At 38.5% G+C, this 19,664-nt stretch overlaps 1 protein-coding gene across 9 annotated transcripts in view; it reads left to right on the top strand.

Moving 5' to 3' along the window:
• CCDC181 (coiled-coil domain containing 181) overlaps nt 1-19,023 on the top strand; it is a 29,010-nt gene extending 9,987 nt beyond the window's left edge. For 4 of the 9 annotated variants that reach the window (XM_045048424.1, XM_045048428.1, XM_045048427.1 and 1 more), the window contains exons 5-8: nt 7,726-7,859; nt 10,965-11,111; nt 16,349-16,503; nt 18,686-19,023. In XM_045048424.1, the coding sequence (XP_044904359.1) occupies nt 7,726-7,859; nt 10,965-11,111; nt 16,349-16,503; nt 18,686-18,845 (596 nt within the window). In that variant the 3' untranslated portion in view covers nt 18,846-19,023. The remainder of the gene's footprint in view (nt 1-7,725; nt 7,860-10,964; nt 11,112-16,348; nt 16,504-18,685) is intronic. The other 5 variants (XM_045048425.1, XM_023248040.2, XM_045048430.1 and 2 more) reach the window with 5 other exon arrangements.
• The last annotated feature ends 641 nt before the right edge of the window (nt 19,024-19,664 follow it).

The following is a 19,664-nucleotide window of genomic DNA, read 5'->3' as shown; positions in this document are numbered from 1 at the left end:
TCTTCCATGCCTATAATTCCTTGATTTCAGAGATTTTAGTTTTAGATGAATAGAGCCTAATAACCTTAACAAAATATTTCCAAAATTCCATATGGAATCCAAGATGATGATGATGGTGATGGTGATGGTGGTTTTGTGCTGTCGATTAAGAAGAGGCTGTGAAGTAACCAAAGCATTTATTTGGGGTCTTAGGGATTGCAATCCAGGAGGCAGAGTGTCGACCTAAATCAAAAGTGTGCTCTGAATAGTGAGCTAGTGAGCTGGGAGTGCAGGCCTATAAAGGCAAAAAGCACAAGGTTACATAGCTTGTTTTGAAAGAATTATGATTGGTGATGGCAGAGTTTAAGCTGACTAGCTAATACACATACCCTGTTTAGCCAACAGGTTACAATTTCCATCCAAAGTACAAGAATGTGTCTCACCAGGTTGGTCAGGGTTGCAGTTGATAAGTTGCAATTGACAAAAGCCGAAAGATCATGGTGGGCTGAGAATTGAAACAGGAGACTTGAAATAGGAGACAATGCGTAGGCCCCACTTCCTCAATGTTCTTTCAACTCTATTTTCAGTGACTGTCTTAGCAATGCTTACTTCGTTTTGAATCTTCCTTCACATTTCCCCCTTCTGATCAAGGTCTTTCTGGCAGGAAAACATCAGTGACAGATTTTTGTGATCATGTAGTCCTATTTCATTATTGGAGTGGTTGGCAACCTGCAACTTGCTCTGGGCCCCTCATGTCCCTTGGAGGGTGGAATCTCATAGTGATTGTTACTTGATGTGTTCTATAAGCATGCGAGGTGAGGGTTTTTCGGCCACATTTGAGTAACAAGGAGGTTTGAGGAAATAAGACCTAGAAGTCAATTAGATTCTCCTTTCTTTCAGTCAAAGGGTACATCTGGTGAATGGTTTTGAGTCTTTGAACAAAGATTATCTGAGTTCTGACAGGATTTGAAACATTGGCTGTGAAAAGCATTGACAGTGGGATAATAATGAGTATAGAACAAATTAAAACAGTGATAAGATAACTTGTAGCCCAGGTCCCAATTCTGGTCAGGAGTCAGCTAAAAATATCTGAGACTCTGAAATCTAACCAACCAGAGGTTTTAGAGGATGGGATTCCCCTTAGAGATTTAGCAAGCTTAAAAATCTTAGCAGTTTTGAATTCCAAGCGACGGGAAGTACCCATGTACAGCAAGAAGTGTTAGTGATGGCAGACTCTACCGTGGGTCCCAAGTAAATAACCTAATGCTATGCTATTATTGAGGACAACATGAGATAGAGTATCCAAAGACTTGCCCTGGCTCTAATAGCTCAGGCAGTGAACCTGGCAATTCTGCTGATGGTTCAAGAAAGATTTCCAATCATGTACTCATTCCAAGCCAGCAACTGAAGATCCTCCCAAACTGGGCCCCTTTACTGAAGTTCTTCTCTCCTGGGAGACCATAGCCTTGGGAACGCCCCCAACTGTTATCTTTTTATTCGGAGGGGTTGTCATCTGGATAATTATCTTCTTTCAGTTTTTTTTTAGCGGGGAGACTCCTTTTAGTTCTATGATTAGTTCCTGTATGGTTATCCTTTAGTAATTAACTTAAGGACAGAAGAAAGGGAAGTTAGATATCCCAGGTGGCATTGCTTTGCCATTCTCCAGCTGTCTAGGCAAGCAGATGCCCAAGATTGTCCCCTGTAAGTGCAGACGAAAATGTGTCCTGTAGGGGTGCAAAGCATCTCTGCTTAGAACTGGTTATGGACTCATTTATCGGTATAGAGGGCATGATAGGAGAAAACCAGGGATCTGTTTTATTTGAGCAGACGGAAGGAGGGTAGCTGTGTGTTTCACATCTTAGCTGAAAGAATCTTTTGTAAGAGGGGGGTCTTGCAGCTACGAGTGTCTGTTGGGGAACACTTGTTATTTGTGCCTTGGCATGTCTGCAAGAGCCAAATATAGGAGGCACTTTAGTGCTAAAGTGCCTGCTACAAGGATTGTTCCAAATATTTCATGGCCATGAGGCATTAGGAAGAGTCTCTTGTGAGATATACAGGCCTGGTCATGACTCTTGGGAAAGCTGTCTGTCTACCTCAGGTGCCATCTGCTTCTCACCCAGATTGTTGATTTTGAGTGGGTCTGGATATTTTTAGTTTGAGATCTCTTGTGGGTGGGGATGTCCAGTCAGGAGAGGATGCCCCCCCCCCTTTTTTTTTAATAAGAACTGTGAACCCATGGGTCAACGCCTTTAAGTTTAGCAGCCTGGGGGTTAGTTAACAAATGCTTGATGTGGCCCTTCCCGGTGAGGTTGGAGGGCATCCTTGTGTGGGTGACATTTCCAGGAAGCAAATGTCCAGGTGGGAGATCATGATGTTGAAGATGTTTGTCACCCAGAAGTGTGCTGGGAAAAGATTGCTGTAGGAGCTCGGTATTAGTTTCAAGTACCTTGATAAGATCTTTGCAATAGATTAGTGGATTTCCTTTCAGTAGTAGGCCATCCTCATAGGTGTTCTGGTAATGATTTCAAAGGGAGATAATTAGTGTTTACCAAATAGAGTGGATTTGAGGTTAAATAAGTTGAAGGGGAGGGCTTTAGACCAAAGCAGACTGAAAGACTCAGTAAGATTTGCCAGTTGGGAGGTCTTATTGGGGATGATATGTGCAATGAAAATGTTGTGATATTGGCCAGATGTGGCAAATGGCCTATGATATTTGTTTTGTGAAATAGCTCCCTCAGTCACTGTGAGGTTCCGAGGGTATGCCTCAGTTTGGACTTATTTTCTCCAGTAATATTTACCATGGAACTGAGGCCATAGTTCCATGACTAGGAAAGGCTCTTGCACAGTGAGAAAACATACAAGCCATTACTAGAACATATTTGTGTCCTTGAGATGGTGGCAGCTAGATAAAATTCAACTGCCATATTTCAAAGGGCCCAGAGGGTAAGAGATGTCTCTGTCATCAGAAGGTAAGGGTTTAGAAGGCAGGATTTAGAGAATGATAGTTTGAAACGATGACATTTGGGGGAGACAGCAAGAGGGTTTCATAAAAGGTTAATCTACTGGAGGACAGATGCTAAGTATAATGAGTATCATTCTCATTATAATGGCATTTGCAGTGGGGGTTGCTTATTTTTATGACATACATTTTATTTTTTATTTTTTTTATTTTTTTAAAGTTTATTAATGTTGAGAGAGGTGGGAGAGGGAGAGGCAGAGAGAGAGGGAGAGAGAGAATCATAAGCAGGTAGGTGAAGCCTGACACGGGGCTCAGTCTCAAGAACCATGACATCATGACCTGAGCCGAAATCAAGAGTCAGATGCTTAATTGACTTAGCCGCCCAGGTGCCCCTATGACATACATTTTATTTTTTATTTATTTAAAAAAAATTTTAATGTTTATTTATTTTTGAGAGATAGAGCACAAGCAGGGGAGGGGCAGAGAGAGAGAGAGAAGGAGACACAGAATCTGAAGCAGGCTCCAGGCTCTGAACTGTCAGCACAGAACCTGACACAGGGCTCGAACTCACAAACTGCGAGACGCTTAACTAACTGAGCTACCCAGGCGCCCCTGTCATACATTTTAAAATGATGACTGGGGCGCCTGGGTGGCGCAGTCGGTTAAGCGTCCGACTTCAGCCAGGTCACGATCTTGCGGTCCGTGAGTTCGAGCCCCGCGTCAGGCTCTGGGCTGATGGCTCGGAGCCTGGAGCCTGTTTCCAATTCTGTGTCTCCCTCTCTCTCTGCCCCTCCCCCGTTCATGCTCTGTCTCTCTCTGTCCCAAAAATAAATAAACGTTGAAAAAAAAATTAAAAAAATAAATAAATAAAAAATAAAATGATGACTGATAACATTGTATCAGGAAATAATCAGATTTCTAGGGATTTCACACAGTATTTGGAACACTGTACAGATGTTACATAAAGAAAGTTTAATATTATTTCTTATTTGACAATGCTTCCCATGTGATTTAACATATCAAATAAACCTAATAGGTCCTACGGAATTTTCCAGATCAAAAAGACTTCATTTAGAGGTTGATTTGGGGGAGTTTGTAAAAAATATCAAAACGTTTGGACACTTGACCCAATAGGATAACAGAAAATTATAAAACAATACTTCATTATCCATTTACCTAAATTATCAGGGACAAATACAGAAGATTACAGTTAGCTACAAAAGCCTTAGCTGGTCTTAACAGAGAAGAAGACTCAGCTTTCCCAAGTCATCAAAGACGTGATAAAGACAAAACATAGACTCTGTTTCCTAGGCAGATTACATTAAAAGTAAAGAAACTTTGGGTACAATCTCTTATGAAGGGCAGGCCAACAATCTGAGAAAATTTTGTCCTTTCAACAGAGAAAACCAAAATTTTGCACTAGTGTACTTTGGATGTCAAAACTGAAGTTTAAATACATTAATTTTAACCTTGGCCAGCTTGATTACACATGAAATTCCTTTTGCAAGACTTCTTTCCTATGAACCTTCTACAACTTTCTGTGTCTATTTTAGTTTGTCTCTTTTTGTTTCTCTTTCTGAAATAATCAGCTCTATGACAAAATCACTTTCATTTCCCTCAACAAAATTCATTTCTTCCCCATACCTTCTTTTACCAAAAACACACACTCTACTTTTCCTCTCTTACTTTCCATATACAGTCATTTTCTTACATCCTTGTTGAATTTTAGTAGCTTTACTTTCAAAAATACTGAATAGAATTTTTAACCCTTAGAATCTTAATTCCTAGTGAAAACTAAGAAACCATTGTGGACTGGCACATTTATAAATATGTTTCATCATTTCATCATTTTTATGTCACTTTTTTAAAGTTTATTTATTTTGAGAGAGAGAGAGAGAGAGAGAGAGAGAGAGAGAGAGAGAGAGAGAGAGAGAACGAGGGAGGGACAGAAAGAGAGAGAATCCCAAGCAGGCTCCACACTGCCAGCACGGGGCCCGACAAGGAGCTCGGACTCCCAAACCCTGAGATCATGACCTGAGCTGAAGTCAAGAGTCAGACACGTAACCAACTGAGCCACCGAGGCGCCCCTCATCATTCCATAGTTTCTAGAAGTATAATCCCCCTCCTAGTCATTTAAATTTTTTTTTGCATAGGTTTGTTTATTAAATAGACCTAAATATTATATATTTTTGTCTTTCTGTAAAAAAAATTTAAAAGCCAAAACTAAATAAACTTAGGTTTAGCAATCAATATTTCAGTATGTTATGCTATATATTTTGAAATGATTTAGGTGGTTAATGAACATTTGTTATCTAGTTTAATTCAGCATAAATTTTGATCTCCTTTAAATTTACTTAGATTGCTTGCTTTTAGTAATTATACTTGGATTAAAACACTAAACAGCTAATCATCATCTTAAGATATTTCTTTTCTTGACAGATTTTGAAACAGAAATAGCATGAGCTTTTACGACTAGTAAATCCAGGTAGAAAAAGTTGTGTATCTCCATTGCCTCATCGTGATGCTGATAACCCTGAAAGCATTCCTGTTTTTACTAAACCAGCAAACATAAACTTGCATTTTTTGCTTTTATTTTCTTACTAAAGTTTTTATTCAAATTCCAGTTAGTTAGCATACAGTGTAATATTAGTTTCAGGTATACAGTGTAGAGATTTAACACTTCCATAAAACATTCAGTGCTCATCACAAGTCTACTCCTCAGTCTCCATCACCTGTATCACGCAGTTCTCCACTCACCTCCCCTCTGGTAACCAGCAGTTTGTTCTCCATTAAACTAGCATTTATTTATCAAGGATTGTCTCAGATCATGTGAACTTGAGAAAGATTTGGGTTAGTGGTTTTTGTATTTCTGGGAATTTTTTGACTACTTAATTTATGGAAGCACTTCATTGTTTTTAATCCAATTAAATGGACCTTTTTCATAAATTAACTTTGACAGTGCCATCAGAGCTAGAAAATGTCACATCACTGTCACATACATATGTAGACATATGTAACATATAGGTAGCTATAGACAGAAACCTTATGGTTTCATTTTAAAATTTATACCGTGATTCAGGCATGATTCAAGCTCTTCTCAAAAGAATAGCGGTTCTGAATTGTATTTCTGGCAGATGCACTAACTTACGTAAGTTAGTTAACCCAAGTTACCTGCTAAGTTAATCTGAGTTAACCGCTCAGATGACCAAAGTCTTTTACTAAGGATTTTTATTTGTGTGCTGTGAAGATCCTTATAGAGCTGTCCCCAGAATTCTGGCAAGAAAATTGGAATGAGGAAGTGGAGGAGGGTACACAGATGGTACAGAGGGAAGGAGGAAGATGGCCCCAGAGGCAGGTCCTTGGTGCAAGAGGGCTGTTGCACGCCCAGAGGCAAAGCAGGAGGAAGGGAACGAGACGGTGCCTGAGACAGAGAGGACGGGTCTTTTTAAAGTTGTCTGTTTGCTTCAGTTAGTTTAGAAATGGCATTTTGTAAAGACGAGATTTTTAAAATCCTGACTTTGTTTGAAACCCCCCAGGTACCAACTGAAATAGGCATCCCATTTGGTTGTCTTTATAAGCCTTTTCCAATTGTGCATGCAAGTAAACTAGCTGTAGGACATCAAAAGTGTCCATTTTGACCAATGAAGTTTTAAATCATCTTGGGTAATTTGATCCAATGGGGCAAAAATTCACAGCAAGAAAGACCATATTCCTTAACATAAATACTGCAGGAGTTACAATAGGGGGCTGAATATTAGAAGCTCCTTAGAAGAATTATTTCCCAGGGCACCTGGGTGGCTCACTCGGTTGGGTAGCCGACTACGGCTCAGGTCGTGATCTCGCGGTCTGTGAGTTCGAGCCCCGCATCGGGCTCTGTGCTGACAGCTCAGAGCCTGAAGCCTGCTTCGGATTCTGTGCCTCCCTCTCTTTCTGCCCCTTCCCTGCTTGGTCTCTGTCTCTGTCTCTCTCTCTCTCTCTCAAAAATAATAAACATTAAAAAAAATTAAAAAAAAATTATTTCCCATAATTGAGTACTTACCAAGAACCTGAAACCCAAATATTCCATTCAGAATGAGTGAAGATGGAATCCTCCCCTCAAAAATGAGTGAGGACAGAAGCAAGCAACAGAGGACATCCAATTAAAGGCCTGAACCTTGACCAAGATGGGAGGTTCAGGACCAAGAGGATTTATCACTGTGACTTGAAGCCACCAAGGATATGTAGGAGTGCAATGGACTCTTGGTACCTGACTCAAATCCACGGCAACACTGGAGACAGAGGTCGGGTACTTGAGATCCTACCAGCTATGCCCAGTAATGTTGATGAAGAAGAGGCTGCGAAGCAACTGGAGCGTTTATTTGGAGTTTTTGGGATTGCAATCCGGGAAACACAGGTCAACCAAAATTGACAGTGCTTTGAATTATGAGTGGGGAGTGCAGGCTTATAAAGACAAAACCCACAAGGTCATGTAACTTGTTTTGAAAGAATTATGATTGGTGGGGGCAGAGTTTAAACTATCTAATACACAATTGACTATTTAGCTCACAGGTGTTACATTATCTCTATTTCAGTCCAAAGTAGAAGGAGGAGTTCTGGTTGCAATTGGCAAGAGTCAGAAGTTCCCGTTGTTCTGAGAACTGAGAACTGCAGGGAGAGACCTGCATCGGTCCTACTTCTCAAGCCCTTTCCACTCCATTCTGAGTGACTCTCTTAGCAATGCTTACTTCATTTGGGATCTTTTTTCATAGCTCTTGAATAATACTGTGTTTTATTAATGAAAACTCCAGGTAGTAAAACTGGTGAATTTTCTCTAAATGACTTAAATCAGTGCCCCAGTTCTCTGTTTTACTGGATACCTGATGATATTAAGCTGAACCAGAAAATATCTGACTGTAAAGGCCAAACTTCAGCAGGATCACAGGTAAATAGAATTTTACAATTAGAAGAATTCCTAAAGAGCCTTTTACAGACAAGAAATCTATAGTCTAGAAGTTTAATTAACTTTACCAAAATCATTCAACTTGTTTAGAGCAAAATAGGAGTCAAAATCTATTTTCTTGGTGTCTATTGAGAAATTGTATAGGAATTATGTAGGAAATTATCAAGGAAATTTCTGGTGTTTCAATAAGGAGCCCATATTAGCAGAAAAAGGTGAAAAACAAAGTTAGTAAGGGTTTATAACCTATAGAATGCTCAGGCAGGAATCTGAAAAAATGCATACTAAATAAAGTTTAGCTTGCTTGGCCACTAATATCTGAACTGTAACTCGCAGACTTAGTTTGCTTGGTTTATAGCAGTACTTAAAAGGATCTGCTAACACCAAACTTGATGACAATACAAAATAACATTTGAGAATGAACTATAATAATGTTTGCTGTACACACAAATGTGTAAGTGCATTTGTATATTTCTACAAATGTTATATGAGAGGTTTTATAGAATTTCAGTGTCTTTTCACTACTGGACTGAGTAATCTTGAACTGGTGTGACTCAGAAATAGTTTCGTTTTTATTTTGATCCTCTTGGTGCCGAGATGCACTTTTCTCATGTCAGGATCCTCAGAACTAAATTTCCCTTGGTTTATGCACTTGCTCAAGGCATGGTCTTTATTACTTATATGCTTGCTCAAGACTGTATGGAAATGCTAAGGCTTTTTCATATTTTTTAGTTGGTTTCAGGGGAAGGCTTTCCTTGTTTATACCCAACAAAATATTTGCTGAGTTGAGCTGCTATACTGTATCTATTCTAAGTGCATCATTTCATTGTTTTCTTTGGCAACTGCATTATCTGTACTTCGGCTGATATCTTCTGTGTAATATCTAAAAGCTCCTCCAGAAAGATAATCATCTTACATACTGTCTGTATTGATGCAAGACATCATCAACTGAGAAAAGAGGCAGAACTGAAAACAAAAGCACTTATTATTTCAGGTCTCAGAATTGCAATTTGGGGAGTAGAGATTTGGGTAGCAACCCAAATTATGTCCACTAGGGCACAAAAGTCAAGCGTTTTTAGAGGCAAAAAAAGAATGCTTCTTTACATTATTTACAAAGAATTTTGTTTGGCGTTGACAGCAGAAAACTAATCTTGGCTACACATAATTGGTGGCTAAGGCTATTGCTGAGAAAAAGTCTGTTACTGTAGCAGGTTGCGGGTACTGGTAGAATCCTTGTTATATTGGTAGTTTGGCCCAATTCAAAAGTTTATGATTATACCCAGTGAGGACTTGCATAAGGCCCACATCCTAATGGCCCCTGACTCCATTTTAAAATTCCTTGACATAAGGTGAATCCATTTTATTTCGCCTTTTACATTACCCAAGGTCCTTCTTGTAAAAAGAAACTTACAAATAAATGTAAATTTTAATCTGTGATAAATTCACCTTTTATATAAGCATTTTTTAGAGCTTAGAAAATAGTATATAGGTATTTCAAAATAGAAATCTTCAGTCTTTATTCACATATATGCAAATATGTTTATTAAATTTTTTTTAATGTTTGAGAGAAAGAGACACACACAAAATACAGGGGAGGGGTGTGGGGAGGGGATGTTAGGGGCAGAGAGAGAGGGAGACACAGAATCTGAAGCAGGCTCCAGGCTCTAAGCTGTCAACACAGAGCCCAACGTGGGGCTTGAACTCATGAACCGTGAGATCATGACCTGAAGCCAAAGTCGGATGCTCAACTGACAGAGCCACCCTATGTACGTATTTTTAAAAGGCGAGTATCACCAGGATTCTGCCACAAAATTATACACACCTTTCCAGTATATCGGTATTTTAAAAGACATTCTGTGCTGTCTATTGGATAGGATATTTTCTTTCCTTCTTACATTTTGTTCAATCAAAAGGAATTAGAAAGACTTGCTATATTGTTAAAATGTAAAGAAAGAACTCTGAATTCCACCATTTGAAGAAAATTAAAGCATAGATTATATAATTCAGTTCATTTAAGTGATAAAATTTTAGTATTGGGAGAGACTAGAGAGCTCATTAATTTCACTCCATCTTGTAGAGGAGAATACAGAGTTAAGTGGCTTGACCAAATCGACATAGTATGATCACAGCCTGCTTGCTACTCAGATCTCCTAACTTTTAGCTCAGTACAATTTTCACTATGATATGTTCCTGACATGCTCCGCTTTGCTCCTAGTGACTATTTTATAGCTCTACACAACTGGTTTAAGTACCCCTCCTCAAGTTTAAGAAACTTCCTTTTATAACATTCATTGAATAATTCATATAAAACATTCACTTTGTTCCTGTAGTTAACTGTCTAAATATTGTTCTGATAACAAAAAATGTTACTTTGTGAATATATATTAGTTGAAAAATATTTTTAAACAGTGTAATAAAAAACTTCAAACACATATGAAGGTATGGTTAATCTCTGTGTCCCCATCACCCAGATTTGAAAGTCATTGAGATTTTGGTATATTTGCTTCATCTCCTTTGTTTCTTGGCTGATGTATGTTTAAAGCAAGTCCTAGGTAGAGCATTATTGCTCACTTGTACATTTTAATATATATTTCTAAATGACGATGTTAGCCTTCTCTTTCATGACCACAATGTCATTTATCACAATTAACAAATTTAACAATAATGTAAAAATGTTTCAAACATTTATGATGCTCCTGTAGACACCATATAGTGCTTCTAGAGTGTGGTGGCCTTTTTATTTTCTTTGGCAAAGCTACAATTTGAGGGGTTTAATTCCAAAAGTAAACCAGGAAATGAAGGAGAGATTCAAGGAATTTCTGAACAGCATGCATACATATATTGTACATCTATGTAATTGTAGAATTTATCTCTCCAATTTCATTTATCTGATCAACCTTAATTTTATTCCTAAGCAAATTAGAGTCCCTATTTTTTTTTTTTTTTTTGGAGAAGCCCAATTTTCCGATGGAAAGTTTTAGGAGCAGAGAATGCTAATTTCAGATCTCAAAATATATCTCCCTACTCTAATAACTCATATACAATTTTATTAGTTTTTCATGAATGTCTTTTGATAACTCTTTCCACCAGGAAGAACAACGAAAAATAGAAGAAGAAAAAGAAAAGAAAAAAGAGAATGACATGGTATTTAAAGCATGGTTGCAAAAGAAAAGAGAGCAGGTCATAGAAATGAGGAGAATTCAGCGAGCAAAGCAAATCGAAGACATGAATAGCAGAGTAAGTAAATCTTCTCTATGAAATGTAAGTTGATACAGATATGAAAGCTGAATTACAGGAAGAAATGAGAATATCAGAATAAGAAATTATGGAAAAAGTAGGAAAAGTGGTCCAAGAGCAACCCTTGCAAAAGATGCAACATACAGATGACTTTACAATTAAATTCTAAGAAGCCTGTGAAAATCAAATGAGTCCTATTTTATTCAGACTTTTATAGCACAGGAAATGGAAAACTACCAATATGTTTTTTCAGGATATTATAACTTTGCTATTCAAATAGGACAAAGATGGCATACACGTGCATACACACACGCACATGCACACACACACACACACACACACACACACAAACTCTACAGAATGGGTCTACTTAAGAACAGACATATGGCGTGCCTGGGTGGCTCAGTCGGTTAAGCACCGGATTCTTGATTTCAGCTTGGGTATGATCTCACGGTTCATGGGATGGAGCCCCGTGTTCTCTCTCTGCCTCTCTCTTTGCCCTTCCCATGCTTGTGCTGTCTCTCAAAATAAATAAATAAACATATAAAAAACAATAGGGATGCCCGGGTGGCTCAATCGGTTGAGCGTCTGACTTTGGCTCAGGTCATGATCCTACAGTTCGTGAGTTCGAGCCCTGTGTCGGGCCCTGTGCTGACAGCTCATAGCCTGGAACTTGCTTCAGATTCTGTGTCTCCCTCTCTCTCTCTGCCCCATCCCCACTCATGCTCTGTCTCTCTCTATCTTAAAAATAAATAAAACATTAAAAATTAAAAAAAACCAATAGACATATAGACAGATGGAGAAAAGACGAATACCGTTTGATTTCACACATAATGTAGAATCTGAAAAACAAATGAGCAAACAAAAAGAGTCAGACCTACAAATACAGAGAACAAAATGGTGGTTGCCAGCGCCGGGAGGTGAGGGTAGGGGGATGGGCAAAATGGGTGAAAGGGAATGGGAAGTACAGGCTTCCTGTTACGGAATGAATAAGTCATGGCAAGAAAAGGGTCGGCATGAGGAATCCAGTACAGGATATTGTGATAGTGTTGTGTGGTAACAGATGGTAGCTACACTTGTGGTGAGCCTAGAGAGGGTGAGTCACTATGTTATCCACCCGAAAGTAATGTGACATTATCGTGTGTCACCTATACTCAAAAAAAATTTTTTTAAAAGAATAGATACATCTAAATCTTACATGAAAGCTAACAAATTAAAGACACCAAATTATTTAGTTTTAAAAAATTTGAAACATTACAGGAAACCAAAGACAAAGCAAAAAACCATCCCTACCCCTACCAATTTTTCTAAAAAGCATAGAAATAAAAAATTGAAAATTCAGTCCTGTGCCCTCCCCTGACTCATCTCCTAGTGATATGCACTTTTAGAATGTGTGCAAGTCTTCCAAGTCTTAGTTATATTTACAGTCTCACAAATCAAAATTTTGTGATACACTTTGCTTTTTTTCCCATTTAAGTCTTCAGAGACTATTTCTAGGTCATTACATTTAGATATTTCTTTTCAAGTAGCTGCATAGTATTCTGTTCAGAGATAATTTATTAAATCCTCAATTGTGGGTATTCAGCTTGGCTCCGATATTGTTCTGTTCACTAGGACAATAGGGTTAGGGTTAGGGTGCTGTAGTGAACATGTTCGTTCTATAGGAGAGTTTCTGAAGAGTGGAATCTATGACTCACTGGGTGTCCAGAGTGAAATTTTTAGTTAAATGTGCAAAAATTAACCTCCCGAAAGGTTGTATCAATTTATAGTCCCTCCAACAGTGTGTAAGAGCGAATATTTACCACATCCTGACTAACACTTTATGTGGTTTATCTTCTTAATTCTTCTTCATGAGTACATATGACCATGTGTATATTCTGTGAATTTTCTGTTTATAGTCTTGACTGAATTATTGTAACTGAATGAAGGGGGCAAGAGCAGATGTGGGGAGAGCAATTGAAAAGCAGATGTAGTTGTAGATGAGGGAGAAAGGATAGTGACTTGGGCTAGAATTGTAACAGGAGAGGGGGAGAGAGGGAGGGGGAGAAAGAGAGGGAGAGAGAGAGGAGTCATTTAAGATGTTCTGAAATACTGACTGGAGGAATTTTGTAATGAATTAGATATGTGTGTGAGGGAGAATGAGGTGCAAAGAGAATGTACCAGTTTTCTCTTCTGAGGAGCTCGGTGGATGATGGTGCCACTCACTGGAGCAGTAGAGAGTAACACACTGGTGGAGGAGGTACCTACGAAATATCCAGGTGAAGCTGTTGAAACGTGACTGGAGAGATGTATTTTATGGCTAGCGTGGAGAATGAGAAGATCAGTGATTTCAAAGACTAATGGCCGCCCTCCATCCCCAGTTTGTGGGGATGTGGCTGTGGCTGTAGGACTGGGTGTCAAGGGCCCTGGAGAAAGGCCTAGAGGATGAGAAAATGAGAACTCTGTGAGGCTGGATGTTGAACGACCAGAGGTTGTGAAATTAAGGGAGCAAATGGTGTAAATGTCAGAAGAGTGTGGCTTTACTTAGAAGAGTAGAGGCACAGAGTTCTGAAGAGTATGAAGGAGTGCGTCCTAACTTCTGCACCTGACCTGTGAAGTACTTGAAGTTCGGCAGGAAATGCAGAGTCTATTTGGGAGAGGAAAACTGCGTCTTGGGGGAGAATCCGGATTTGGGTAACACAGGAGGTTTAAGTCCAGGGCCCTTTCGGTATCTTGTGAGAATGGACATGTTTAGGAGTTTTTATATCTTTGAATGGGAATTACAAGGGAGAAACTAGGGAAGTTTTTGAGGGAAGCGGGGAATTCAGGCTTGGGAGGGGAGAGGCACAGCACGTTGCTGTAATGTTGAAAAGTATTGCAGACAAGAGGAGCGTACGTTTCAGTGACCAAGAAAAACACAGCTGTGAGTGCACTGCCTGCAGTTTCCCAGGGGATGGTGGACCCTCAGGCTTCATGGCACTCAGCCCAACATAATATTTTTATAGGGTATTTATAAAAATAAACATACGCTTCAGTGTTCTATTGTGTCCTATTTGGGGATAATAGAAACTTCGAACTGGGGGTGCCTGGGTGGCTCAGTCAGTTAAGCGTCCAAATTCAAAGTGACAAAATTCACAAAAGTTCTTGAGAATACGATTCATTTATGATATGGTCTCTCATTAAAGTTAATCTTTGAGACAGACTTCAAATCAAGAAAAAAAAATTCCGAAGGGAAATACATAACCATGATGCCTTTTAACATGAACATTTTTTGAAATAAATTACGTTCAGCCATCGTTCATGTTTTTAAAGAATACAATTCAGAGCTTCTTTTTAAAGAAAAATATTTATTTATTTATTTATTTATTTGGAGAGAGAAAGAGAGGGAGAGCAAGCATGAGTGGGGAGGGGCAGAGAGAGGGAGAGAGAATCCCCAGTATAGATTGTGTCCGTTATGCTTAGAAACCTCCAGTGGCTTCTCGTCTCAAAATAAAACCTGCCTAGTGTTCCTGCCGTCGCCTACCATAGCCTTCTTTCACTTCGTCTCCTACCTCTTTCCAGCCACTTTGCCATAGCTTCACTTTCACTTCTTTGCTGTTTATTGAGCATACCAAACACAGTCTCTTCTCAGATCGTTCGCTCTTACTGTTACCACTGCTTGAAATGCTCGTCCTCCAGATAGCCAATAACTTACCCCCCCCCTCTTTCTGTCTACATACCATCTTTCTCCTCACCTCCCCCGTATTTCTCTCTCTCCTCACCATACTTCTCTTTTGAATCTGACCTATCAATCGATCGATCATCTGTTTTCATCTCCTCATCTAGAGTAACACTGCCCAGTACAACTTTCTGTGATGATGGAAATGCCGTTTGTGCCGTCCAGTAAAGTAGCCACTAGCCACAACATGGCTATTAAGCGCTTGAGATGTAGCTGACGTGAGTGAAGTACTGAATTTTAAATTTTATTTAAGTAGCTGCGTGTGACGAGGACCACCGTGTCCTGCAATCACAGAATACGAAGAGGGGGAGCCTCGTTTTTTTCACCGATGCAGCCCCGTACCAGTGTGCCTGTATATACTGTATGTGGGAGACAGCTGTAAGTGCTGAATGAATAAATGAACAGAGATACCAGTAAATCCTGGTCACCTCTGAATCCTTGACTCTCGATCTCGAATTCCAGCGTGAACCCTTTTTAGTCATCTCCAGCCCTTCCCAGGCTTCTAGGTGTTCAGCGATGATCCTTAGGTCCATGGGTCCTCTTCACAAACTTCAGCATTGCAAATCAAAGATCCTAGGTTACATAAATTATATAAATTAAAATGGAACATACTTGGCAATGGGAGTGATAGATAAAGGAAAATGCAAGATGAAAGAAGTGTATGCTCTGTATCATAGAGCTCATGTTCGGGGAAAGTGTTAAATGAATACATAAAGGAAAGGTCCTTTGCGTGTTAGCCAGGCATCCATAGGATGAGACGTGCTTTCCCCTCACGCCACATCTGTCCCTTTGCTTTCTTTATTCTCTCACAGAAGAGCTCTTTCAACTGTGAAAATTCCCTGAAGATGGGATCCATCATGAAGTTTGAGGAACTGTATATACAATAAGCTACTCCCACTGGCTTTTACTTATGACAGAATCATCACGGCTGTTATCCTGATGAGAAAATTCTTATGGTTGCAAATCCTTATGGCCGCCCTCCATAAGAGTAGTTACAGTTTGAAGATGAGCTTGGTAGTTAGATGCTCTTAAAAGTTAAAAACAAAGACAGAATTTAAAAGAAAGGGTGAATAACAGAAGTGTCAGATCATTAGTTTTCCAACTGCATTCCAGGGAGCTCCTTCAGGAATTGCTACAAAGACCTCAACTCCACTCATATTGCCTATCCCAATCTTTCTTCAACCCTGTTTTATTTTTTGTGCCAGTGTGAAAAATTACTTTACTTGTCAAAGGGCTCTCATCATTGAAAAGTTTGCAAATCACTGCATTTAAACCTTCTTCATTTATTGCTTACCTCAATAAGACTTTTGAAAGGCGCTGGGCAATGAATACAGTGTTGGGTTTTCTGACAGCGGGCAATCAGTGGTGTGAGTCAAAGGCGATATATTTTGTTTGGATGCTAGGAGTGCAGGTAGTGAGGTTGGCATTATTAAGAAAAATTGATGAGTGGAACGCATATTCTTGTAGGGTCCTATAGTCAGGGCCTCAAAAAGCTGTTTTGGTGTATTGAAAATTAAATAAAGCTTGTTTTTGTAATCAGCAGGAAAACAGAGATCCACAACAAGCTTTTCGATTATGGCTTAAAAAAAAGCACGAAGAGCAGCTGAGAGAAAGAAAGACAGAAGAACTACGAAAGCAGGAGGAATGTTTATTCTTCCTTAAAGGGACCGAAGGCCGCGAAAGGGCCTTTAAACAGTAAGTCACAGGCAGGGCATGTTTTCCCTTTTCTCACAGTCATTGTAGAGAGTTATATCGTCAAGAAAGCTTGGAAAAAAAATACCACAAAATATTTTATTGCTTATATTACATATCTATTCAGTTTTAAGTCCACACTTCTAAAACCTGAGAAAATTCTTTAGCTCCATACTATGCATTGTATCTATATACCATTCTTTCTTTCTTCAAGGTATTTTCTATTTTTTTTTATGTTTATTTATTTTTGGAGATGGGGGAGGGGCGGAGAGTGAGGGAGACAGAATCCCTAGTAGCTTCTGGGTTGTCAGCACAGAGCTCCATGTGGGGCTCAATCTCACGAATCGTGAGATCATGACCTGAGCTGATACCACGAGTGCGACGCTTAACTGACTGAGCCACCCAGGCACCCCTCTTCAAGATATTTTCAATACCAAAATTATTTTATATTTCACCAGTCTGATAACCTTTGATAGCCTGCCATTTATTTGTTATTTCGTTCACTTCTTAGAGAAATGGACCAAAGACTGTTTACAGCTTCTCTTATACACTCCTCAGAAAAACTGAATAAAGAGTTGCATTTCCCAAGAAATATTTTTATGTAAAGAAAGACAGGCTGAGGAGGAAGATCTGTACAAACCAAATGGAAAAAGAGATTTTGGACAGATACTTTCAAGGCAAACCTGCTCTTTTCAGTTACCTGGTGGATACTTTGTATTACCTGACTAATTGTGAGGAAACAGACCTGGTTTCAGAATTTTGCCAGCAGGCCTTGGGAGAGGGAATGAGTCCAGTTGTTTGAAGTTCCTTTCTTTCCTGTCTTTTTTGCTGTCTCTGTCTTTGTTTCTGTGCTTCTTTCTTCCTTTCCTTTTTTTTTTAACATATGTAATTATCATAACAGAAGCAGTAAATGTGCATTGTGGAAGTGGAGGCAGAAAAGTCACATTTTCATCACCCAGAGATCACTGTTAGTACCTTAGTGCATATCTTTTCTCTATACGTACATTTATAATTTTAAAATATAAATTGAGATCATACTGGTTATACTGTTCTGTAATCTGCTTATTTTTATTGACAATCTCATCTAATACCCAGTCCAGAATCCTATTTTTTCCCAATTGACCCCTAAGTGACTACAGTTAATTTGCTCAAAGTAGTGTCTAATTCAGGACCACACAACCTTGGCTTAGATGCTTAAGTCTATTCAGTTCTGACACAGTTATTTCGTTGTTTAGGGTTATTTCTGAAAACAAGTGTGTATATACACGCATACCACATATATACTTTCATATGTGTGTATACAGTTATTTGGGGGTTATTTTACCTAAGCAAGGTTATAGATTCAAACTGGTTAGAATGTGGACTCTTCCTTCACCATAGAGCACGTTAATGTCTACCAAGAACGAGGTAACCTTTCTTTTTCTTTCTTTCTTTCTTTCTTTCTTTCTTTCTTTCTTTCTTTCTTTCTTTCTTTTCTTTTCTTTTCTTTTCTTTTCTTTTCTTTTCTTTTCTTTTCTTTTTTTTTTTTTTTTTTTTTTTCTTTCTTTCTTTTCTTTCTTTCTGTCTTTTCTTTTCTCTTTCTTTCTCTTTCTTTCTTTCTTTCTTTCTTTTCTCTTTCTTTCTTTCTCTTTCTTTCTTTCTTTCTTTTTTTTTAACTTAAATTTTAGTTAACATTCGATGCAGTATTGGTTTCAGGAGTAGAATTCAGTGATTCATCACTTACATACAACACCCAGTGCTCATTGCAAGTGGTAAGGCAATATTTCTGTATGTTGGTATTCTTAACCTAACTGAGCCATGTTTTAGAATACAGCTAGTTGCAAAAAATAAGTTATTTGGAATCTATCAAATACTTGATTGCTTGGAAAATCATATTAAAAAAAAGAATAGGACCTTTATCACATGTGAAATATTGTATTTATTACTAAAAACCCAGTTTTTTTAGCTGGCAGTTTCATTGTAAGAGAAACTTAATTTTAAGTATTTGATTGCAAATGTGACTGTGCTTCCTTGTGTGATCATAGGGGATAAGTCTGAAATTTTTCAGTTAGTACTTTAATAATTTTTGTTGTGACTATAGCATTTCAATGTAAAGAACTCAATTTCCTTTAATAGCCTGCAGTAGTAACTTTACAGCAAAAGAGAGGTTTATACTCACCAGTTCTGATCATATCTTTTTCTACAGATGGCTACGAAGGAAACGGATCGAAAAACTAGCAGAGCAACAAGCTGTCAGAGAAAGAACTAGACAGCTCCGACTAGAAGCAAAGCATTCTAAACAATTGCAGAGCCACCTACATATGTCAGAAGCCAAAGCTTTTCGTTTTACTGATCATTACAATTGAAAGTATCTTAAATACTTCATTTGGAAGCTGCTACCCTCAGAATTTTGTATATCATTTCTAATGGCCTGTGTGCTTTGGTCATACTCGAAATTATGGAAATACTATTTATCTTTTGGTGATACTGACAGTGAATTTATCTTTTTTTTAACACTAAACAAAATAAATTTCTTCCCTCGCATTGCTGTATTGTGTTATACCATAGACCGTGCAACAAATTGAACAACGAATGAACGTTAGATTCCTTTACTTGTAATGTATTGGCATTTCTAGCTGGAAAGAACATAAGAAGGGGACAAATTTCTATTCTTGGTCTCTCTTATTATTAAAAAAAGATGGCAATAGAACATTTCATAAAGCTGTAGTGACCTCTTAAACAAGCCTGGTTCAAGGCCTTAAACAAAATCCTGCCTATGACAACTTTGAGTTTGAATAGCTGTGGCAAAAGCTGAGGAATAGGGTGGGCTTACTTCCTCGTGTTCTTTACAAAATGAAGATAGTAATTATGCATCCAATGTTGGTATGTTACAAAATTAGCTGGCTCTTATTTAGAGTTTATGGTGTACATGGTATTGTTGGAGATGCTTTACGTAAATCATTGGCTTTAATCCTCGTAACAACCCTACTGGTCTTGTTTTGCAGATGAGGAAACTAAAGTATAGAGGGGAGCAGTTTGCTCACAGGCTGTGATTTGCATGATTGCAAAATCTTTTCTCTGAGGCATGTTATAAAGTTTACATACCTTGGTAGATATGGTGAAATATTTAAGACTATACAGGAATCTGACATGTGGAGGAACAGTACTCAAAATGCGTAAGAGCA

The sequence above is a fragment of the Felis catus genome, chromosome F1 (assembly GCF_018350175.1).
Source record: "Felis catus isolate Fca126 chromosome F1, F.catus_Fca126_mat1.0, whole genome shotgun sequence".
Lineage (NCBI taxonomy): Eukaryota > Metazoa > Chordata > Mammalia > Carnivora > Felidae > Felis > Felis catus.
This window is presented reverse-complemented; position numbering and strand designations above follow the sequence as displayed.